Below are 23774 nucleotides of genomic sequence, written 5' to 3' on the forward strand. Positions count from 1 at the left end.
TCCATAAGGTTCCATCTGTCCATCACTAGTGATAAGATGGTTTGACAAGATTTTAACAAGTATTCAATGTCAATGGTGTAATAAATGTTTTCACATTTCAAATTTTAACAGGATAAATGGTGCAACATTACTGTATTTGGCAAATCAACCTTGCATGGAGGCAAGGAGAGTCATTGTCATCGATGCAGTTGTTTGTTGAACAGGACAAACAGTCAACGCACAAATAGGCTACACGTGGAAAACACTCGCAAGGAGCTGCCGTGGGCCAGAAGTCTCGCGCCAGACTCACACACCCAGTTTAGGCAGTCTATCCGGCCAAACAGACCCTGACGTCACTTACTCGGCCACGCCTCTTAAAGGCACACACCAACTACACAAAAACAACAGTAATTACGCTTTATAAAAAGACTTAATTTCTTTGCATTCTTTTGAGGTTTTACAGAATACAGTGTAATTTTTCTTTTGTACAAAAATGTACGGTATTTTTGGAGGGCTCGAACGGATTAAATCAAGGTAAAATAAATAAACACTGAAATATTAAATAAGATTGTGGGAGAACACGAGCACGGCGTCAGGATGCTGACGTCCCTCCTCTCTTCCGCCTCAGTGTGTGTCCTGTTTTGAAGAAGTAGCAGCTTGCTAGCTACTAGCATCGAGAAACTTCGTCGTCAAACATGCTCTGATTCCACGCCTGGCCGGTAAGAAATAACCCTGTCGTCCACGGTGAATTAAAACGACGTCGCGCGGGTTGTTACGGCCATTAAACGCGGAAAATGAGTTGCGAAAACTGAGCCAAGAATGCTTCCTTTTTCTTCAGCTTGCGTTAGCTTGCGTGGCTAACATTGCTCGTTGTTTTTAACAACAAGGTAACACTCGGAGTCACAACGTTGCTCATTTACTGGCTCACCAATCCGCGTTAAAACACGCGAGATATGTTGTTGTTGTTTTTTAAATTAGGATAACCTGTTTTGTATGCTTTGCACCCGTGCAATGTTAAGTAACCGGATTGTGACGTCAGCTAATCAGCCGATTTGTGACACTCTACTTCCGGGTTTGACCTTTCCTGTTATTTAGCTTCTGTTTTAACGCCATACACAGTTTAACAGAAAGACTAGATTATGGCATTGAAGATAGTAGTTTGTTACAAAAATGCTAGTTGATACCTCGAAAACATTTTTTGTCCTAAAACACTGTATTGACCGACAACACGTTTTGTCACGAAACAAAAGATTTTGCCATGAAGATGACAATGATAAATTAGGGTTTTAAAAAGTGTGTACTTTGTGCAGGACAAGAGGATGGCAGTGTGTGCACTGACCATGCTGGATGGGATGGGCGGTGAGGCCACAGCGGCGGGTGGCGCCCTGCTGGTGGCCCTGGCGCTGGTCCTGGCCTGGCTGTCCACACACGTGGCAGAGCGCGGCGACCACATCCTGGGCACCATCCTGACGGCGGGTGCCCACGCTTCACTCATCGGCGTCGGCGGGGACGCGGGCGGCGACGTTCAGGTCGACGCCCCCGAGCAGACCGGCGCTGCTCTTCCCTCGCCGGAGAACAAGCCGGACGACGGCGAGGCGGACGAGGGAGCTCCAGCTGAGGACACTGACCTGCTGCTGGACATTCAGAGCAAAGTGGCCCCCGGAGGAAGGATTCATGCTTCGGATGAGGAGGAAGACGAGGACTACGGCGAAGACGAGGAGAGAGAGGATGGCTATAAAAAGGACATGTCTGCCGTGCCATCCTTTTGTGTGCGACTCAAGTTTTTAAACGACACAGAGGAAGTGGCTGTCGTCAAGCCTCACCACACTGTGGACCAACTCAAAAGGTTAGGGCACACGTTTTTGGCACAAAACGTCGCTGTCATATGTCCAAATCTGGTCAGTGTCATACTTTTTCACAAATTGATATTGATCCATCCCCACGTCAGCTGTTAGTTTTCCTCAATATTAACCAATTTAAAGTGTTGACAATATTCCTCAATATTAACCAATTTAAAGTGTGGGGAATAGCTTGCAAAAATGTATTATGTCACCTCAAGACTGAAAGGTTCAGTGTTTTTAGACAGTAATGCGCGAAAATCAGGTTAGATACATTTGAGTAAGCCTGTTTTGCCAACAATGGATCACTATAATGCTTTGATGCAGAAGGAAACCATCAGACTTGAAGATAACATTCCTTTCCGCCCATTACACTGCATAGTCCCCGCATCGTTTTACCAATTGCTTTACTCGTGGCTCGAAGATCTTTGAAAGGGAGTTTGGGAAGATGTCAGTTGTCGCTTGTGTTTGTGAAGGATTAAAAGGCAGAACATGACAGTGATAATTTAAATAGTAATAAACTAATATTTTTAAAAGAAAATATTTTGCAAGACCGCTATATTTTTATAGATTTTGCCACATCGGATTAAATATTTTGTCACAAAAACACTTGATTTTACCATGAAAAACACAGGTTTTGCAGTATATTATCATAAATAGTGTGCATTTTGTAACTCAAATGTTTAATATCCCACGCAAAGCAGATGTTTTGTCACTTAAACTGTGAAATAGATTTACAATGATTAAGTACAGGATTTATTTTGCCAGACTGTTCCAGATGGCAACACCCTGACTAAATTGGATGGATCGTTTCAAAAACATTTAGAACAATGTCTTATTTGTGTGAGGGAGGCAACGATTTCAGATTGTCCCAGAAGGCAACACTTGATTTCATTAGGTGGACACAGCAGTGCTTCAGAATATTCCAGAAGGCAACACCTGATTTTGATTATAACATCCAAGCGTATTTGGCTCAATCGCTCATTTGTGTGAGAAAAGCTTTGGTTTCAGATAGTATATGAAGGCAACACTTGATTTAGATCAAACGACATTTGGACCGACAAGCATTCTGTCACTAAATGCAACACTTTAAATTGGAGGGTAATTTTTCTCAACATGAGATTAACATGATGTTATTGTATACAGTAATCCCCCATGAAAGGCACCAAACCCCACCACAACTTTAACAAATCTGAGTAATTGAACCCGCCAAAATAAGGTTTACTCTCTAATTGCCTATAGGTGCCACAAGATAACATCATAGCACTACTTTTACATTAGCCAGGGCTTTGGGCTGGCACCATTTACTTCCACCTTGTTGCTTGGCACAGCTTTTATATTAGAAAGAGCTTTAGCGCCATCTTATGGTGTTTCAGAAAGAGCACAAAAAAGCAAATCGGAAAGAATACCCCCCCCCCCCAAAAGGCCAATTTGTGAGTAGCAAATGCTAAATAGGCAGGGCAAGACTTAAATGCTATGTGTCTAATTTTATATATGTTGAGGAAATATGTTATTTACCTTGTGACTTTCTCCCTCGTCAGTAAGTACTTCTCTGGGCGCGAGCATCAGATCAAGCTGATCTACCAAGGCCAACTCCTTCAGGACTCCAAGAGGACCCTGCTGTCCCTGAACGTGACTCACAACAGCGTCATCCACTGCCACGTCTCGCAGGCTCCTCATGATGGCACCGCCGAGGCGGGGGCGGCGGGTTCCCCCCAGGCGGCGGCCGTATCCGGGGGCCTGCGGGCGGCGGGCATGGCTATCAGCACGGGCAGCCTGGTGGTGCCCGTGTTCGTGGTGATCCTGGCTGTGGTCTGGTACTTCCGCATCAACTACCGCCAGTTCTTCACCGCGCCCGCCACCATCTCACTGGTGGGCGTCACCATCTTCTTCAGCTTCCTCATCTTCGGCATGCACAGCCGCTGAAGAAAACTCAAGAGCTTGTAACACTAGCGCAATCTCCGCCAAGTCCCTGAAACTCCCATATTTGGATCATCCACATGCTGAAAACCAAAGAAAAAAAAAAGGCTAGCAGATGTCCACCCACCTGCATTTGATGCGTTTTTTCTATCCACCTGCGCCCGTTTCTGCCATAAATGTCACTGGGACTCAGTCAGACACTTTTTGGCTAATCCTAGTGTTAACACGCTAACAACAAAGACAAATTTCCTTGGTGGAGGTTAAATGGGGAAAGAAGAAAGAAAAGAAGACAAAAAAAAAAAAAAACAGGCTTAAGTTTGTAATTAAGCTTTCATTTCTGCTTTCTGTTGTCTGAGGCTGCATTTCCCCATCAATTATTCAAGTTGAATTTTTTTTCTGTGATGTGTAGAAATTAATTTAAAGGCCGAGATACTGTATTGTGCAAGTAGACCAGGCCTGGAGTCTTTTGTGTCCAATATTGTGTATTAGTGTAAATAAAATGAACGAATGAATGAAACAAATGAATCTGGCACTTACGAGAAAGAAAGTTTTGGAGTCTAACGTCTCCAATTAAAAGCATTGAAAAAACCCTTCCCACTCTTTTTGTTTATTTACAAACATCAGTAATTTAGAACAGCGCTCGTAAAATCTTTTTTTTTTTATGTTAAGAGCTCACATCACAAAAAACACCTTACAAAACGTCACAGGACTATAAAAATATACACAATTATCTTTCAAATATGTGAGCTTACCTTGTCCATAACCACCATTAGAGTTAAATGTGCAAATACAAGCGATGTGTGTGCGTGTGTGTGTGTGTGTGTTAACCACGCCATCTACGATACCATGTCACAAGTGACCATTTGCATCCTTTACATCAAAGAAATAGGTTGTAATGATCTTGAGAAAACTGAAAATATAAGTCACAAGTATACAAAAGTAGCAGATTTCCACAAACAGAGGCCAGCGAATATTGTGGCGCAATCACGTCATCTATTGGAGGAAGGCCTTACTTAGTCTTTTAGGGTAAGGCATTGATTGGAGGGAGGTGTCAATTTGTTTTGTGGTGTGGCATCTGTTTAAGGAAGACGTTTGTCTTTTTGGATTTGTCCTGGAGTACGCTGTCTATTCGAGAGAGATCTCTTTTGCAACACATCTTTTGGGATATAGCAAAAGAGGGAGGGAGGCGCTATTTTATTTATTTGTCTTTTGAGGTAAGCCACCTACTGAAGGGGCATCTAATGGAGGAAAGCTGAGTTTTTTGCAGTTGTTTGGAGTGAGGCTTCTGCCTTTTGGGGTATAGGGTCTATTGGAGGGAGGCATCAATCTGTTCTTTTGTGATATGGCAACGGGTGGAGGGAGACATTTGGACATTTGTCTTTGTGGGGTGATCTTGGGGTATGGCGCCTATTAGTGAGGCATCTGTATTTGTGGTATGATGTCTATTAGAGGATGGCGTCTGTCTTTCGGGGTACATAGTTGGAGGGAGGCGTCTGTTTTTTGGATTTGTCTTTTGTGGTACGGTAGAATTGGAGGGAGGCATTTATGGTCTTTTGGGCTATGGTGTTTAGTGGAGGGACAGAATTAGAGAGACCAATGTTTGAGAAAACATGGTATACACGAGTCACCTGGAATACAGACAGCAGTAGAGAGCAGAGGAACGTGTGTGTGCGCGTGCGCGTATGTGTGATTGTTGGTGCACCTGAACACATCATCCCGACACTTTCTGTCCAGTTGGCGAAGAGACGTGGGGGCGGGGAAATGTCCTCTGGTGCTAGTTCAAGTCATCATAGATACTGGAAATAGAAGGAGCAGGAAGTTTGGGGCGCTTCTTCTTGGCGGGTAAGCTAACGTTACTCTGCGAGACGCCGCCATTGCTGCCGCTTGTTAGACTTCCGCTCGTTCCTTCGCCGCCACAGCCTCCTCCTGCTGTGCTGTTCAAAACCAGCGAGGTTCGCTTCTTCTTCTTGGGCCTGCGAGGGTCCGAATGGTTGGTGCCTGTGAGAAGAGATGGAAGGAATGTGGAATAATTAATTCCAAAGCAATAAGAGATTCTATATATAGACGTGAGGACATTTTAACCAGCCAGAAGAAAGTCACTTCCTAGTACATTGGTGAATGAAAAGAAAAGGCTAAGCATACTTGAAGAGTCCTGCACATAAAAACTACAAAAATGGTGGACAGAAAGTTAAATACCTTTGAAAAATGTACAGTACCATATATACTAAATAAAAAAATTAATGCATTGTACAAATAAATGAATATCCATCCACCCAATCTCTGAACGACATATCCTCAACTATCATAATAAAGATAAAAATTAATTCATAATATTTATGTTTAAATGACAATAACAATGATACTAAAACAAATAAAATGAAAATACTACTCATTTTTATCCATGTTAAGAAATGTTCTGACTTGACTTCCGCTATAAGTCAAATAAAAATTAAAACCAACACAACAATAAGAAATAATAAAAATTATAATAATCTAAAAATGCCTGAGAAGCAATTCATTCTTTACTGGCTCTGGATGAGGCGGAGTCTGTGGGCGAAATCTCCGGCGAGTCTTCCCACTGCAGTCGGCTGATAAGATTCGGAGCCCCGCCGCCATCGCCTTGGAGCTCAAAAGCGTCGCCCTCCGCCGTGGCGTCGACATCAGGAAGGGATGACCTGGTGACCACGGGAAGCGCACAACAGGTCACTTCCTGTATGGACTCACCACAAACCAGCAATTCTGCTCTTTGGAAATGAAACTCGGTACAATATGCTATTATGATTATCATGTACTTTCATGAATTAATCACAACTTCTGTGGCGTTTTCTTGCCTTTCATTGCTGACCGGTTCAGAGGAATAACATGGTTGTTAACATTGAGGCATCCATTTTGAGTTAGCAAATGTGGCTCCTTGCCTTGCAAGGGCAATGATTGCACAAAACTATAGCACAAACTCTTTCACGTCACACTTGATCACACTCATACACACATGCACTCTGTCGCTCACACTAATATGCACACACGACGGAACGCCTCCGGTGGTCACGCACGAATCAAACTGGCCTTAAAGCTGTAAAAAATACTTGACAGAAGCGTTCCTACATGAATTAAGTACACATGTAAGAGACGGGGTGGGGGGGTTAAGGATGGGATCGGGAAGGGGGAGGGGCACACTCACGCGGACGGCCCCAGGAGGAACACCCTGACGCTCCTCCTCTGCTCGTCCGTGTGCTGGGGACACCGCTGAGACCTGGTGGGCGGGACACAAGGTGGCGTTACACATCCCTGACCGACTTGACACGCGAGCCTCGATGGAGGGAAACCCTTTCACCATAATTTGCTCCCTTTCACACAGAGATTATGGAAAAGTGGCGACTCAGTCAGCAAAGGTGTTGGTCAACTGTCTTCTATACAGAACCCAGCAAAGCGGGCAATTGGATCCCAGTAGGGGGTGAGCAATTTCACATTTTTTGGGAGTCGACTCATTGACAACATTGATATTTCTAAAGTTGTCAACTTGCTATCGGCGCAACTATTTGCCTTTAGCCTCCAAATGCAAGCTCATTCTCCTTGCCATGTAGTAGACAGAGTATGTTCCCGGCAGTCTCCGGGTGCAATCGCTCCACCGCCGACTCATTCAACTAATCACATCCAGAGACTGCCGGCATGTGTTTGCGAGATGAAGGCATGAGCAAAACACTAGCTGGGTGTTTTTATTTTTCCTCTATTTGGTTTACAGACGACATTCATCGTTTATTTTCACAATGAAGACCTTGTTTATTGACCACCGGTTATCTAAGCGGATACTACAGTATATTATCTGCGTTTTTTCTGTTACATGAAGGCGTTTTTGGTAAAAGTTTTACAGAGTCTGCGGCATAAAAGACTGAGCTTCATTATCCGAGTGAGGGATGCTGTGTCGCTGTGCGCGGACAGTTACAGCAAAATCCTGCTTTGCGGGGTTCTTTCTAAAAGACAAAGGTAACTAAGCATCAGATCTTTTGTTCCAGACATGCTAATTTTGCAGAAGCAATGCTAAGCTAACATTAGGACTGTAAACAAGTCGACGTTAGTCGTATGCCCAGTTGTTGACAAATGAGGAATGGGCATTTCTTTTTGAACTTCCTGAGGTGGATGTTGGGCAATAATTTCAGCAAAGCTGCGCGAGGCTGCATTAGTATGCCCATGTATGCATGGCTAATTACGTCTCACCAGCCACACCTACTGTCTCTGATTGAATGTTTATTCACAGGTGTGGTGATTTCTTAAAAATCTAATTAGGTACAAGCCCCGGCCAAAGAGGGCTGATTTTTTTTCACAGATTACTAAGCGGGTCTTCGAGCGGCCATTTTCCAGGGTCTCTGCGTGAAAGAGGCTGGTGCCTGGTCACCTGCCAGGGGGGCGCGTGCGTGCAGGTCGATGGCTCGCCGGCCCTACTGCCAACTTGTGTTCAACCTTCAGTGGGTCCCAACATTTTAAGTAGATGAAGATGAAAGTGAAAGTCATCATGCACTTTCACTATCACTTCAGAGCAGTTTCAAGTGGAAAAGGGGAACACTGATAGGGTAAGACAGACATAACCACATCACAGCAGTGTGCGTGTTATGTGTGCTACATACCTGGTGCACATCTTCTTGGTGTGCTCAGAGATCACCCCACATTGCTGCACAAACACACACAACCTTAGCAACCATCCATCACCAAGAATCATTTCTATTGACCGTTTTTTTTGCGGTGGAATATCCCACCCGAACAAGCGATTCTTTTGTCAGGGGACAGTGCGACACTCGGTGGAGGGCGGAGCTAGACAGTAACTACGGTTTTCTCACCGTGGTCAGAAGCGACCTGACTTCTTCGGGGCCGAGTGTTTCGTAACTGATGCCGGTGTTGTTGTAGTTATTGTACTGAAAGAAGGCAAACAAAGAGCATCTGTCGTCTTTGACACAGTCCTGTAAACGTTAAGAGTAAAACGGATGGCGATAGTGGGAAAGAAGTGCTTACCTTGAAAGCTTCTGAAGTGACGCTGCTGCCCAGATCACCTAAAACATAATCCAAGGCTTACTACATACTTCCTTCTTATCAAGAATGTACTGCAGTATGGAAATAAAACTAAATCAAATATTTTTGCTAACTATAACTATAATTTTTGTTAATCATCCCTCACCATTTTTGTGCTTTAGAGATTTGGATCGTCGCGGTGAATTTTGATTCTGCACAGATGAAAAACATGAGTTACAAGACAGCACACAACACTGTCTATAATAAGAAGAAACAAACGTAAACTAACCTTATCTGATTTTCTCTTCTTGGCTGCAATCAGAAAATAAAAATAGTCATAATTATAATGACAAATCTTGCTAAATGAGAGCATTGGGCGGTTCTGTTGGATTTTCATATTGCTCACATTTCTTCTCTGCGCCGTACGACCAGTCGTTGTCATTCAGGTCGTCATTATCTTCCTGGTCGCTCTCCGACTTGCTCACGTTGTTGTTGTTGCTAGCCAGCCTGTCAAAAATATTAAATGAATTCAATAAAAATTCATATTTGGAGGCTCAATTTGCGTGGGGCCGACCTGCGGCTGGCAATGCGGCTGCTGTTGCGTCCCATGCCCAGACACTTCTCTAGGTGCGGCGCGAAGCGGGACGCCGCTATCAGCCGCTTGCAATTGGGACACTCGCACTCCTTGTTCTTCCACTGGTTGTACACCTGGCCGAAGATATCCAGTCCTGGCTGGTCCACAATCTCTATAAACATGACAGAAGGGGAGAACCAAGTGCTCCAGTTATGTTTGCTCAAATGTTACAATGATGACTGTGCTCGGAATGCTTGCGAGACCCGAGTGACCAGATACCACCAAGCCAACAGAGCACGACAGAAAAGTGGAGACTGTAAATTAGGGCTGTAACTAACCATTATTTTAATAAACAATTAATCGACAGATGAATCATATACAAAACATGTTTTCATTTCCATCCCTTTATTCAAAAACATGATATTTCAAATTGGTAAGTGCAGAAACTACACAAACAAATTATTTATGGTTCAAGTTACTGGTATGCTCCGTAACATGTCAGAAAATAGGCAAAATTGTGGATCATTATTCATTTTGTTGTCAAGTTTTTCAAAGTAAAAGTACACTTTATTTTTAATCAACACAAAGATAAACTTTCATGGAGAACTACAGAAATCGGTTATGCACTCTTATAAAGCTGAAATTCTGAGTATTTGAACAATTTTACATTAGAAAAGGTACCAAACAATTAATCAATTGTCAAAAATAATTATCAATTCATTCAATAATTGATCAATTGATTGATTCATCATCGTACCTTGACTGTGGAATGAAATCAGAATTCAATTGAGCTAATGGAGGCGATTGAGGGTGTTTTATAAAATGGTATACGTACCCTGACTTACAAGTGCCCCAACTTATTAGTTAATCAAGTTACGTCACGGCAATGGTAATTTCTAAGAGGAAATTGAGGAGAGCAACACATTGAAGCACTTGCAGCTGGGTGATTTTGAGCATTTACATTCCTTCCTTGGCTGTTCACTGAACTCATTCTAAATTTAAAAAATATATATAAAAGAGAAAAAACACATGTAAAACAACTGGACGATGACGATACCGACCGAATTCCTTGGCACTCTCCGGGTCGGTGTCGTCGAGGAAGAAGTAGCCATGCTTGACCGCGCGATGCACCTCAAAGCAAAGGCCCAGGCAGGCGTCCTCTACCAGCTCAGAGTAGATGTCATGGACCAAGGCCTACCACACATACGAATGTTAAACATCAATGCTGAATAAATGAATGTTTATGTAATATATATATATATATATATATATATATATATATATATATATATATATATATATATATATATATATATATATATATATTCATATTTCAATACTTGCCGTACCTCCAGCCTGGTGTTGTCTGGGCCTGACAGGGCCATATCCTCCATTTTCATTTGAAAATCTCTCTGCTGAATCTCCTCGATGGTGTTGTAACAAACTGCTGCTGTGTACCTACAGCATGTTAGCAGCAGGTACAACCTTTCACGTTTAGGCTACAAAATGAATTTGTAGTAATAAAATTAACATTTGATAATATTATCTGTCACTTTAATGTCATTTGACCCACTTTAAAGCTAAAAAAAACAAATATATGGTGACAAACATAAACACGTAGCTCTCACATTGACTCTATTTGTCACATCCAGGCTAAAAAAAAAATTTCTGGCAACAAGATCCAACTAAGCCTTTGAGAGTGGTTGCGCTTTAAGTAAGTTTCAGTGATTATTTCTTATTTAGCGTCTTTATAGTGATTTCACTTGTTGTACTATGGCTATTTTGTTGTTGTATGTAAAGTGCTTTGATACAGCTGTAGCTGTTGTGAAATGAGCTATATAAATAAAATTGTATTGTTTTGTTTAAGCATTTTTGAAGATAGTACTCATGTGTAGTTAGTTCTTCTGCATGGATCAAACAAAAACCAAGAATGTGTTAATTTAATCATATTATTTATGAAATTTCTGAAAGACACGTGGTGGCCCGACAAAGTGCCTTACTGGCCCTGGGCCATCAGGCCACCCTTAATGCCCGACACTGGGTAACATAAATCAACAAACAGATCACATTTAACAGTCATACTAATGCCATTTAACTCACTTTCAAACTAAAAACACATTTATGGTGACAAAAATGAACATGTAGCTGTCACAATTCCAAATCAGTCATTTCAAAGCTAAAAATACACGTTTTCACCGTGTCACCACAAATCACCAGGTAAATCATAAAAAGTCATATTAACTCCAAAATTACTCACGTTTGAGTTTTTAAGTTGATTTTCTCTCTTCATCCTGTCGAGAAAAAGAAAATACAGTTCTAAACAGACAAAACACCACAATTACCAACAATAAAAAAACTGCTTACTTTTGGTGTGGGAGTCATTGCAATATACGTTTATTATTGTGGATGTAGTGCCAAGTCCCCCTCCCAAAAAAGTACAAATTAAAACACCTAAGAAGAGAAGCCCGAATTGACAATTTTGTGCTACACTATCACAATATTAGGCCACCGAAGGTGCGGCTGTTTATGTGTCTTTTGGACGTCATTGAGTTTTTTGATTACGACGGAACAGCATATAGTGAACATTTTACGGATCACCAAAACGTGGCTAATGATGTTGTTGACTCGAGCATTTGCTACCTAGCTGGCTAGTAACCGCCGAACCGTGACTCGCGTACCACAGCCAGCAATGAGGGTGCGCGCGCATCATCATCAACACCATCATCATCATCATCACCATGAGATTTTGCTTTCCTTTTACCTCGTAGTCACGGAAGCGGCCCGTTCCCCCTCGGCGTGAGGCGACTCGGCATGACCCGCGCCAGTCAGCGCAAAGAATCTTTTTCGATCTCCATGTCCGTCGTGTCTCGAGAAAAAAAAAAGTTAAAAGTGTGTCTCTATTTGTTGATATTGTTTGTTTGTCGCAGACGTTGACGAAACAAACAAACGACCGTCTTGTGCAGCTTGACAGTCGCAAAGCGGCCATGCAGCAGCGCTCGACCAATCACATCGCGGGATAACAAGGCACTTCCGTCTACGTCTTGAAACGTTATTATTACGTGTGCATACGAAAAAAAGGATGGTTGGCGCTAACTACGGAAGCTCGATGTTGTGATACAACTATCGCATGCTGCAAGGATCTTTCATTGCGTATCAACTACTTAACTTTATTTATAGAGCGCTTAACAACTATTGCTGAATACAAAGTGCTGCACACAGAGTAAACAAACTGTAAACACCATAAAACACTAAAAACAATACCGAGTGTCACAGTCAACAGTCAGAAATTTAAAAAATCGATTTTATGACTGCATGCAAATATGTACTGCATGTTTGAATAGAAATACACATTTAAATTTCGTACAGTCTAGAATAGTCGTAATATTACGAGACGTGCCTATTTTATGATTCAAATTCTCGTATTTTTCCAACTTTTTTTAATCAATATGACGTTCTCGTAATATTGCTTTTTAATCATTAACTACATCTTTGATGTATTAACTGAAATATGACTTTAGTTAACTGAGACAATCCTAACTATATATATATATATATATATATAGTTAGGATTGTCTCAGTATATATATATATATATATATATAAATATAAATATATACATATATAGAAATATATATATATCTTTGAAAAAACGATATTAAGACATTAAAAGATAATTATTTTAATAATAAAACGTTTCTCCAAAACCTTGTTTCATCCTCATATTAAACCCTTTTCTGGGGAGAAAATGACATGCCTTCATCTGGCGGAAAAAATGGCACAAGTCTAATATTACAACAGTCTTCTTAAACCAGGATTCATCCCTAGATGGATTTATCATATTGTGACGTTTTTTTTTAACTCCCTCATACTCAAAAGACGACCAATTGTTCAAGATTGTGTTTATTTGCCCAAATACTTGAACTACAAGGACATCATAATAATAACACCCTCCGCCATAGAAAACATCAATTTTTTTTGTTTGTCAAATGATCAGCAGTACAAACTTGTAAAGCTTTTTTTTTTGTTTGCTCTTTTTTAAACATCTCTCCCTCTCAAGGAAAACAAAACCAAGCAACGGACGGGAGAAAAGAAAAACACTCCATACAAAATTAAAACAGTATTTACAAGAATAATACACGCTGCCCCCCCCCCTTTTTAACTTTGATTCAGTCACAAATCAGCATCTCAAAACAGAATATTATAACTAACGTCAGTCATGGTGTGTTCACCAAGCAAAAATGTCTAATATGTACATTCGTGATGTAGTCCGTGTCATCCACTCTATTAAGTGCAGATTTTAGGGGAGGTAACCAGTATCAAACATTATTGTAATGAGCCAATTTAGAATTAAAAAAAAAAAAAAAGCATGCATGGGGGGGAAAACATGGTGAGCGTTGCACAACAAATAATTTATTTGTTGTTGGACAGAAAATGAACAAACCTCAAATAAAACGTGCAGTGCCTCTTAAAACAATAAAACGAATTTTGAAAGACCTCCCATAAATGTTTTTGTTTCCAAATGTGATACACTGCATTTGAAGGTGTACTTGCGAGGAGGCGCAATGTCAAGCGCCCAATCAATTGACAAGTAAGATCCAAGAAGATAAAGGGTAAAAAAAATTAGCGGGATTGAAAACTTATGTGCACTGCAGCATTTTAAACGACGTTCCAGCAATGACAACAACAACAACAAAAAAAAAACATTCATCATGGCTTCTTCTTCGTTTTTTTTTTTTATATCTGAAAAAATACCACCTCTAAGAACTAAACGGGATAAAATCAAAAGCAGAGAATAAGGAGAGAGAGGGGGGAAAAGTATTAACAAGGAAACATTCTTAAGAGTGCAATTTTTCCAGTACAAACACCCTCGCATCCTGCCCGCCCCACTCCCTGCTTTAAGTGTCCCACCCGGTCTTCGTGTTCTTTGGCTGCGAGTAGCCTGGCTCGTCCTTGCGGAACAATCAAATAAAATGGGCGACATTGTTTTAAAACTTAAAAAGAAAACGTAAGGAAGCGTCAGTTCGGAACATCGCCAAACCAGTGGGATGCGGGTCCGACTAAAACTTGGTGAAGGACTTGAAGGAAAATAAAACGCGTGAAACGGAGGTGGCTTGGGCAGGGGTTGGGCACAGTGGCGGCACACACCCCGCCCTCCCTCCCGGTTGAACCCCCGTGGCTCAGCTTGGTCTGTCCCGTCGTCACAGCGGTCCCGCCCTCGGCACCGCCCTTCAGTCCGAGTCAGAGTCTGACGAGCCGCCCGAGTTGGACTCGCTGCTGCTGTCTTCTGACTTGTTCTCCTTGTCGTCCACCTCGTCGTCATCGTCGTCATCTTCGTCGTCGTCTTCATCATCGTCCTTCTTCAACACAAACGAGCAAACCGTTGTAATATTCAGAGGCCACCATTGACGTTTGGGTGGTGTCAGTAATTTTACAGTGGATAAACAATTTGGAGTTAAAACAAAAACAAATTAAAAATCAAATATTATGGGAGTAAGTGTGAGGGAGTTTTTTTTTTTTTCTGAGGGTAAAAATCCAAATCTTGTGAATCCTAGCGGGAGTCTACACAATTAACGCCACACATTTAATGTGTTTCTAGTGTAAGGAAATTTTGGGGGAAAATACATCAGCAAATGTTGAGGCACCACTGATGTTTGACTCATGTTAGCAGAGGACAAAAAGTGGCAATTTAGAGTCCAGACAACGCAAGTTGGCTAATGATGCACGCGTGAGCTTAACCGGCACAAACGTCACAAGTTTTGCATTTTCTTTGATGTCACCTCAGAAGTTTGTGCGATGACAAGTTAATTAAGTCAATTTTTATGACATTATTATATGCATTATATACGGTGGGGAAAAAAAGGCCAGAAGACTTTTAGAGTTCGAACAAATAACTATCAGCAAGTTTTTTCCCACTGCTTTTTCTTTGACATCACCACAGAAGTTTGAGTTGTGTTACCCTTTTTTTCCCCAAGGAACAAAGTTAAATACTTTTGGAGATCAAGCAACTAAAGTCAGCCAATCTCATAAGACTCGAGCCATGATCGGAACACCACACATTTCACTTTTTTTTTGTCACCACAAAGGTTCGTTTTATGCCATGTCTTATGCATTTTTTACCGTGGAAAAGTTGAACAATATGGATTTCAAACAAAGACATCAAATCTCATAAGACTTTAACTCACTGAGCATCAACAGGACTGATGTTGGCAGTCAAACAAGTAGCGAATCTTGTTAGACCTAATCGGAGTGAGAATCTACAGGATTAACGGCACACATTTTGCTTTGCTATGTCTGTAGTGTCGCCGCACAAATGCGAGCGGCGTTAGTCAAATGCGAACTTATTGCAACTCAACTTACGTCATCGTCATCATCATCGTCGCTGGAGGATGCCCCGTCAGAGGAAGCCCTGTCCTTTTCATCATCGTCGTCGTCCTCATCGTCGTCGTCGTCATTGTCGTCCTCAGTGTCCTGTGGGAAGCCGGAGATGGGGGCTACGGTTGGCTGTTTGCAAAGTTGACAGTTGTAAGAAATAGAGAAAGTCGTACAGGGCTGAATTTTTTTTAGCCCCACATTTACAGATTCACTGTCTGTGAATCCAAAATAATTTGCTTGCACACACATCATGCCGCTTGGCACATTAATCATTTTTCTTTGATCATTACGAATATATTATACAAACTATTTATCATATATTATTATTATTATATATTTAAGATCAAGAGAAGCAAAAATCACAGCCCTAGCGGAAAGTCATCCAAATGTTTGGTGATGAATTTACCACTTTTACGTAGCTAGCATTCCATGTCAACTTTGGAACACTTACAGATTTCTTGACCTTGGGCAAGGGGCCTCCTGGTTTTGCCGGGGCTTTCCTCTTCTGGGAGAGCAAGAGGACACACGTTTGAATAAAACGCCACCATAAATAAAGCAGGTTCTCATTTCCTGACTCACCTGCGAGTTGTACTCCTTGTAGGTGTTCCTCACTTGAGAAGATACACTCTGGAAGAAGGGAAGGACTGTTTAGAGGGAACTTTTTTTTTTTTTTTTTTTTTTTAGCAGAAGCAGTATCAGATGGTAAAGTGTTTAGAGAGTACTCACGGCGAGCCACTGCTCAAGCAGCACTTTGTACTGCCTCTGCATCTCCTCCGCAATCTTTTTGTAACGGTCCTTGTCCTTGAGAGGCAGCCTCTGCCAGCGGCTGCCAATCTCCGTCATCCTCTCCTTCATGGGCAGGTGGTTGAGCTCGCCATTGGACAGCATCTCCTGAGAGAACTTCTGGTACCCGTTTCTGAAGCAAAGCAGGATGTCAGCTCAAGCAAGCGGAAAGGCCCGCGACAAATTGTGACTGGAACTCACGATGGCGGTTTCTTGGGCTCGCCCTCGAACTTCATCTTCTTCCCCGAGGCCACTGCGGTGGCGACGGGTGAACGCATCTCGCACAGGTCTCGCTGTGGACGACAGGCGGAACGGTGTTTAGCGACTGACACGTCACACGCCGCTGCCAGGCTGAGTCCGGCTGCGTCGGCGTCCTACCTCGTATCTTTTCTGGTCTTCTGCCGCCTTTTTGATCCACATGATCTTTTCCTTCTTTTCCATGGTGCTCCAGGTAGCCTCCATCGCCTTCTGAGCCTTGGGACGGTCGTTCTGCATTGCACGATCACGCTCACTTAAACAAGCATCAAGCATGGAGAAACACCCGCGCAAACTAATTGCCTACCTTAAATCTGGCCAGGTAGTCTCCAATGACGCTCTGCTGCCAAATGTCCTGAGCCGTCTTGGGAGGGTCGGGCAGACTGCGGTCCTCCTTTTTCTCCGACTCCGCCTTTAAGACCGCCTCCAGTCGTTTGTACTTCTCCTGCGTTAAGAACGAAAACATGGCTCAGACCTACACATCTAAATAAAACCCATTCTCGGGTCTGTTTGCCGCGTGCTACCTTCTTCTTGTCCGGCAGCTCGTTCCACATGCGCGCCAGCAGCCGCGTGAGCTCACTGTCGGAGAGATCCGGACGCTCCTGGTGCAGCTTGGGACGCTTCTCCTCGGAGAAGATGAACATGGCCGAGATGGGTCGCTTGGGTTTCTCCGGGTTGGCCTGCAGATCAGGAGGAAAACGTCAGAAAATGTAGTCGCTACGAAAAAAATGAACGGTGAGGGGGGAAAAAAAATGGACATCTACACTCTCGGGACCTTAGCTTTGGAGTTCTTCTTTTTGGACGCAGGGCTGTTGGCCACGCTGCCCCTCTTGAAGCCCACCTTCTCCTCAGACAGGACCCTGTGCTGCTCCTCCTCTGACAAACTCTGAAGAGACATGAAAATCAAAGCCCATTTTAAATCATGGAAAACCTTAAGAATGTGTTTTCACGGCAATTTAAGGGAGTCAAATACATGCCAATGCAATGGGGGGCACTGTAACTTTTTCAAATGGAAGCCAGAGGACAGATTTCCCGGGGAAAAGTCAAATAAAATGAATGACAAGGCCTGCTACGTAGTGCAGGGATGAATGACAGTAGTTTCCAATCACTCATTTGTGGTTAACAATGTTATTTGTTGCCATAGCATGAAAGAAACTTACGCTGAGGAATCTGTTCATCTCAATTTCATATTCCTTCTTCCTCTACAGAGAGAAAGAAAAAAAAGATATGTTTAGAGCGATATGAAGAGAAGCAATATCGTCAGACGCAACCATTTTCGCATTACCTGCTCACAGCGTTTCTGGTAGGCGTCCTTCTCATTCTGCTTGAGCAGCTTCCAGCGCTGGCTGCACATGACCATGCGCTCGGTGCTGGGCACGTCCTTCATGCTGGACATCAGCTCGGCGCAGAACATGGAGTAACCGTTCCTGGAAGAAAGGAAATTATGAGTACCCTCTTTCTGTAGCTGAGGGATTTGGACAGAATGGGCGGCGGTGACTCACGGCGGAGGTTTGTCGGGCCGCCCGTCGGATTTGTCCTTCAGGTGCCTCTCGGCTTTGGTCAGCGTTGACTTGACGATGTCCCCTTGCGTTAGATTCATCTCGGGATGCTGCTGAATGTACTCACGCATCGTCTCCTGTAAATATCAATGCCACAATTTTAATTGGAAAGCCAAATAATTCAGTTTGGTCTAACCAGTTAAGACGCAACTTTGGAACCTAAAGAGGTTGCTTTGAAAGTAAAACCTTGCGTAACATTTGTTTTTATTTTTAAAAGTCTAATCATATACTATAGCTTACTTTTCCACAAATTGTGATTTTTTTTTTAACCCCAAATATATAAAAATCATATTAAATAATTTTAGTAGATTATCGTTGTATAAAACACGTACAGACTGTGCATGATATGCTTCCTCCTGCTTTGCCAAAGTAGACAAATCACAGCAGTGAACGCAAAATTTAGACCAACCAGGAAGTCATCGGCTTCTGTTGTTAATGTGTATGTTCGACTGCTTCCTGGCTAGCTAAACTCAGGAAGAAAGTGCGATCCCAATTAACCCCAACTTTGCAAAAATCCACCATTCTTCTGCTTCGTTAGTTAAGGCAGTGCACAACATGCTGCTCGCTGAAACCTGGAATAAGAAACATGACACCACGGAGCTCCTAATTCCCCCAAATTAAAGACGACTAGAGCTACTTCACTGGCATCGTGTGCCTATTAGACAAGATGATGAATGCTGCGTTTTGCAATCCCTCTTCCAGCTCACCTCGTACTGCTTTTGCTGCTCCAGCGATTTGGCAATCCACTTGAGTCTCTTCTTGTCTGACAGCTGCGTCCACTGCTTGCCAAGGCAGTCTTTGATATCCTTTGTGGTCGCCTGGAGAATAACGGCAGAACAATGTGTGCCCAGATGAGATGAAGCGAATGGACAACAAAAATGAAAAAATAAAAAATAAACTTACGTCCGGGTGGCCTTTGAGAAAGGCCTTCTTTTCGTGGTTGTACCACAGCTGTTGAGGCGTTTTGGCCTTCTCAGGAACATTTGGGCCTTTCTTCGTCATGCTCTCCATGAGCTCCGGGTGCTCCTCCCTGAAAGAAGGTAAACGTCTTCAAAATGCCGTGTCCGTGATAGGCAGAAAAATACAAGCTCCAAATAGATGATCTCACCTGAACCTCATCATGCTGTGTACAAATGTCTCTTTGTCCTTCAAAAAGTCATCAACATATTTTTTCTACAAGATGGGGGGAAAAGAAAAAAAAAAAAAAAACAATGTCAAAAGCTGGTTTCCTTTTTTTCAATTCAAACCTGAAACGTTCCCGACTTTACCTTTTTTTTGTCCGGGAGCTCACGGTACTTCTTGGACAAGATCTTGGTCAGATCCAAGTTGCTCATTTCCGGATGCAACTTTGCATACTTGGCCCTCTTCTCCATGAAGAAGCGGAAGTACGGCGTTAGGGGCTTCTTAGGGAAATCCGGATGTTTCTGTTACATCCATAGGGAAAAGAGTACTGTAAGGTTTGGGCTAAAAGTCACCACAGTTGATGCAATTTACGGGATGAATTTCGCAATCCCGGGAGCTTTCACTTTCATGTATTAACCTCTCTTAACTCACCGACATCATCTTTACTGTTCATTAATATTTTGATAAGCCCTGTGTTGAAGGGGTAACTGTTCACCTTTCCAAATCAAATCCGCACACATGTATGCATTCGGACCGGTATTAGGCTGACATTTGTTTTCTCTTATATTTGTATGTGGCAAAAAGAATTATATACCTTTACCTTTAGTTTCTTGCCTTTATATGGGTTCTTGATGTAGTCTTGAGCATCAAATATCAGTTCTGTGAGGGTCCGGAATTTACGGATCTGTTGTAAAGTCAGAGAAAACCACACAGAATGAATCATGTAACTGTTCATTTTCCAAAATAATGACTAAACCCCGGTGGTCTCACCTCTTTGGAGACCTCCTGCCACTTCAACTTGCACATCTCGGCCGTGTAGGAGTTGAAGGCCACCTTCTGCCAGTCAAGGTGGGACTCGGACGTCTTGTACTTGGTCAGGTCTTTCTGTGGCAGCGCCAACTTCATGGCCTCCAGCAACTGGAGCAGGTCATCCTGCGCCCACACTACAGCACAATGCTCAATTATTTATATATATAATTTACACTATCAATTTATCATTTTAATCGAGTAATAGTTTGATAACTTCAAATGGGATTAGAGTGGAGCCGAGCACTTACCTTGGTGTTGGGATGTTGCCTCCATGTCTCCATTCATTTGTGGATTATCCTCTATTTAGTCTGAAGAAATAACAAATCAAATTACTACCATAAAAATCGATTTTAAGGAGTTCAGTCAATTCACCATTAGCAAACTCACATTTTTTTCTATAGACCATAACGCCTATTAACACGTTATCCATGTATTTTGGTGGTCTTTCTTGAACTTCCTAAGATGCTGCACAAAATGCCCAGCTCTCTCTATAGGACTTTTCACACTGTGGTGAGTATATCTATCCATCCATCTATCTATCTATCATAATGATTTACTCATTAACACAAGTATTGCTGAGTCAAAAATGTACTACGTGGGCAATAGGAAACAAAACATTTTTTTACAGGTTGCGGAGTGGTGCCATACAGAAATAGGCTACAAGAAGCTAATAATATGGAAGCCATTTTTGTCAGGTCACTGATCTAAAATGAGCTTGAAATAAAGTGTTTTGTGGTCAAAGTTTAAATTATATTTAGGGTTAGGGTTAATAACTCCAATTGAAAATAGTAAATTGTAAATATTTTTAGGGGAGAAGTCCTTTAACTTCGTCTCTGGCCCATCAAATAGAGATGGTTCACTGCATTTTAATGAAGAATCGCGAGAACGATATGCAAATCTTGTTCTTAACATGACTTAATAAATGGAACGCTTTAACGCTCGTTTGATGACAACTAATGTGGAGTGAATTGGCATTCCAACGAGAGAGTTGAATGGGAAATGCCCGTCGACATAATGGCTTATATTCATTACGCCGCCCCTTAAACGTTTACGCTCAAGCGTTGAGGACACACACAGGCGATAGCTTGTGACTGCTCCCAATCTCAAATAACACGGCGGAGGGCTAACAAGTAGCAACGGTTTAGCTCCCACTCCACACGGAATTTCGCCTTCTTTCCCCCTCCCTCTTTTTCAACGTTATCTCTACACGCAACGACCATTTTCTACGCCTGGGCCTGCTCGCTAATGGAGGATTTTCGAGTGGGGGAGCCGAGGGCTTTGGGGTGGATCCACAAAAGGAAGGAAGGAAGCGAGTGGACGGACAGGGAGCTGGAGGCGACCAGCTGACCACGGGGGATCTGCTTTCGCTCTCCGACCAACGGGGCCGCAATGGCGGCTATCACTGCGCCACAGGAGCCTCATCACCCACGGATCTCGCTCCGCCGTGCCAGACTCCAATATCGACTATAACACGAAAGAATGGCGACACGTTGTCGTTTAACGGTCTACAAATGTGTTTTTGTGGGTCACGTGTTGTTTGTGTGTGCTGTTTTATTCGAGAATTGACAACGAAACTGCGGTTTATTCTTCAGTGAGGCGTAACCGAACGTTGCTTCCATGATGGCGGATGCTCGTTGTTTGTCGTGTCCTTGATGGCTCCGGCTAGCCTGTTAGCTCGAAAAGCAGCAGCCGGGGGGCGAACCAGCGACGCCGCACATTTCGGGACCGGGCCATCGTTTTAAAGCTAAACAAAACAAGAACCCTTGTAACGTTTGAACACTGCAAAATTAACTAAACGACCGCTTTGGTGCCATTTTTAAAACGATATGAGAGCATTTGACGCCGTTTTCGGGAGAATTGAATTTCATCCTAAAATTAGTTATGAGTGCCCACTGTAACCCTGATCGTGACCCACAGTCAATAAGCACATACTTAAAACACGTTTTTAAAATTTAGATCTGTAAACGATAATATAAAATCCTATAACGTAACACGTTACGTTAACATACATGGGTCGGCTATGAACGTTGAGGTGGTGGGGCTGTAGGAGCCACAAAGACGAGGGACTACAAAAAGACAATAAAAGCTACACTAAAACTGTTTTTTTTTAAATGTAAATTTGTGTTTAAAATATCGTTAAAACAGTACTTTTTGGATGAGCAATGATCATATTTAGAGGGACTATGGTAACGTCGGAGACCGTGAAGATTCCGTGGCGCCACAAACGAGCTTCGACGACCGCCATGCTTCCGAGCAAACCTACCGTGACAAGGTCCAAATGGCGGCCCGGGGAAACAAGAATAAAATGAACGAGGCTCACAACTCAAGCGCGGGGATACTTTGTCGAGCCGAAATGCGACGACTAGGAAGGCGGGTTTACCGAGGAGCTCGGTAGTCGGTAGTCCGGGGCTGGTCGGGGAGAGAGAAGGGGGAGAGAGAGGGCGGCGAGATATTAAACCAAGATCCCTGATGGCTAACCGAGAGGGGCGGCTGGCTCTTCTGCCAACTGCCGCATGGAGGTCTCGGCGTGGAAAGTCCCGCGAGCTCCCCCCGAAACTCTTAAATATATAAACATCCAACGAAGAAATGTTCTAATCCACAACTACAATGTTATTTAAACAATATGTAGTTACCTCCAGGCCTCGCGTCCACAAGTCTCTCCCCCTCAGCCGCAGAGGACAAGAAATACGGCTATGGCCGACCTCGTCTGTCCCCTTCCCACCGCCGTTGGTCGAGTACAAAGGCGTCGACCGAGCCGCGTTTTTCACACGTATTAAAATGCTACATTTGAGGTCAAATAAGCGAATTTAAGTCACTCGTTCGTGGCGCAATCGTATCGCGTTTCGAACCGAGCGGGGGGTTGCTCGGCTTGGGCTTACCTAGCTGCTTCTCGGCGTCGTTGTGGAGGAAGAAGGGGAGGGTTGAACGATCGCCAGTACTGCGCCGTCGGTCCTCGGCTCCAGTCCCCGCAGAGATGATTCTTCCCCCGCCTCCATCGCACTCGCCGTCTCCCTCCAGTCAACGCGCAGCAAGCTTCCCACTCCCCACCCAACCGTTGCGCGACGCCGAGGCGTCTTCATGTTGTCGGATCGACGCCACCGCCGTTTCCGTCAGCCGCCATCGCATTTTTACATCTGGAGAGGGCTACCGACCGACCCGGACCGAACCCCGGCCATCATGTCCGCTCCGCTGCCGATGTTTTCAACACTTTGGAGGAGCAAACCGAACGAGCTTCCAACACCGAAAGTTCGCATCATTTGACTAACCTAAAATCTCGAATCTTATATGGTTAGACTTTTACTTATTTTGGTTTTTCTTGATAAAAAAAAGTTGAATGTTTTTGTATGTCTACCCACTGGTGTGTCACTAAATGGACCTGGTGCCTTTGCACGTTAAAGAAATGCTCGTTTTGTAAATTGTCGGTGGCTCTTTGACAGCTTCATATTAGATCAGCATGTTTTTTTCTTTCCTTTTTCCAACTCCACCTTGTGTGTTTGTGGGCGGAACCCCGGGCCGTCCAATCGCGGCAGCCCGGTGAGGAAAACAAACGGCTCCCAGGCTTCT

The 23774-nt window shown here is 43.2% G+C and overlaps 3 protein-coding genes across 11 annotated transcripts; 1 reads left to right on the top strand and 2 right to left on the bottom strand.

The window, feature by feature from the left end:
- Positions 1–538: 538 nt before the first annotated feature.
- Positions 539–4328, top strand: tmub2 (transmembrane and ubiquitin-like domain containing 2). The gene is made up of 3 exons (XM_086056195.1): positions 539–698; positions 1290–1825; positions 3359–4328. Exons 2-3 carry the CDS (start codon positions 1299–1301, stop codon positions 3741–3743), a joined length of 912 nt encoding a protein of 303 aa, XP_085912321.1. The 5' UTR covers positions 539–698; positions 1290–1298; the 3' UTR covers positions 3744–4328.
- On the bottom strand, positions 4329–12336 carry atxn7l3a (ataxin 7 like 3a). Of its 5 annotated transcripts, none has more exons than XM_086056193.1 (14): positions 12071–12336; positions 11567–11600; positions 10659–10767; positions 10371–10503; positions 9310–9481; positions 9142–9242; positions 9025–9047; positions 8902–8947; positions 8739–8776; positions 8567–8641; positions 8357–8400; positions 6916–6987; positions 6264–6412; positions 4329–5735 (listed from the first exon to the last, which is right to left on the bottom strand). In XM_086056193.1, the coding sequence occupies exons 3-14, from the start codon at positions 10707–10709 to the stop codon at positions 5512–5514; spliced, it is 1128 nt and encodes a 375-aa protein (XP_085912319.1). In that variant the 5' UTR covers positions 10710–10767; positions 11567–11600; positions 12071–12336; the 3' UTR covers positions 4329–5511. The 5 variants fall into 5 exon arrangements, with proteins under 5 accessions (XP_085912319.1, XP_085912316.1, XP_085912320.1 ...); XM_086056190.1 differs by having other exon boundaries at positions 10659–10808; XM_086056194.1 differs by lacking the exon at positions 12071–12336 and adding an exon at positions 11674–12024.
- An 857-nt stretch (positions 12337–13193) lies between these two features.
- ubtf (upstream binding transcription factor) lies at positions 13194–23656 on the bottom strand. Of its 5 annotated transcripts, none has more exons than XM_086055811.1 (21): positions 23090–23656; positions 20459–20518; positions 20172–20344; positions 20002–20085; positions 19547–19702; positions 19387–19451; positions 19182–19308; positions 18986–19096; positions 18222–18355; positions 18005–18146; positions 17880–17921; positions 17495–17605; positions 17244–17399; positions 17027–17164; positions 16843–16953; positions 16666–16757; positions 16408–16597; positions 16261–16308; positions 16133–16186; positions 15667–15810; positions 13194–14663 (listed from the first exon to the last, which is right to left on the bottom strand). In XM_086055811.1, exons 2-21 carry the CDS (start codon positions 20493–20495, stop codon positions 14538–14540), a joined length of 2241 nt encoding a protein of 746 aa, XP_085911937.1. In that variant the 5' UTR covers positions 20496–20518; positions 23090–23656; the 3' UTR covers positions 13194–14537. The 5 variants fall into 5 exon arrangements, with proteins under 5 accessions (XP_085911937.1, XP_085911939.1, XP_085911936.1 ...); XM_086055813.1 differs by having other exon boundaries at positions 15667–15777; positions 23090–23655; XM_086055810.1 differs by having other exon boundaries at positions 13194–14666; positions 23090–23655.
- Positions 23657–23774: the final 118 nt, after the last annotated feature.

This window comes from Filicampus tigris, chromosome 16 (assembly GCF_054856515.1).
Source record: "Filicampus tigris isolate MCC_2025a chromosome 16, RoL_Ftig_1.0, whole genome shotgun sequence".
Lineage (NCBI taxonomy): Eukaryota > Metazoa > Chordata > Actinopteri > Syngnathiformes > Syngnathidae > Filicampus > Filicampus tigris.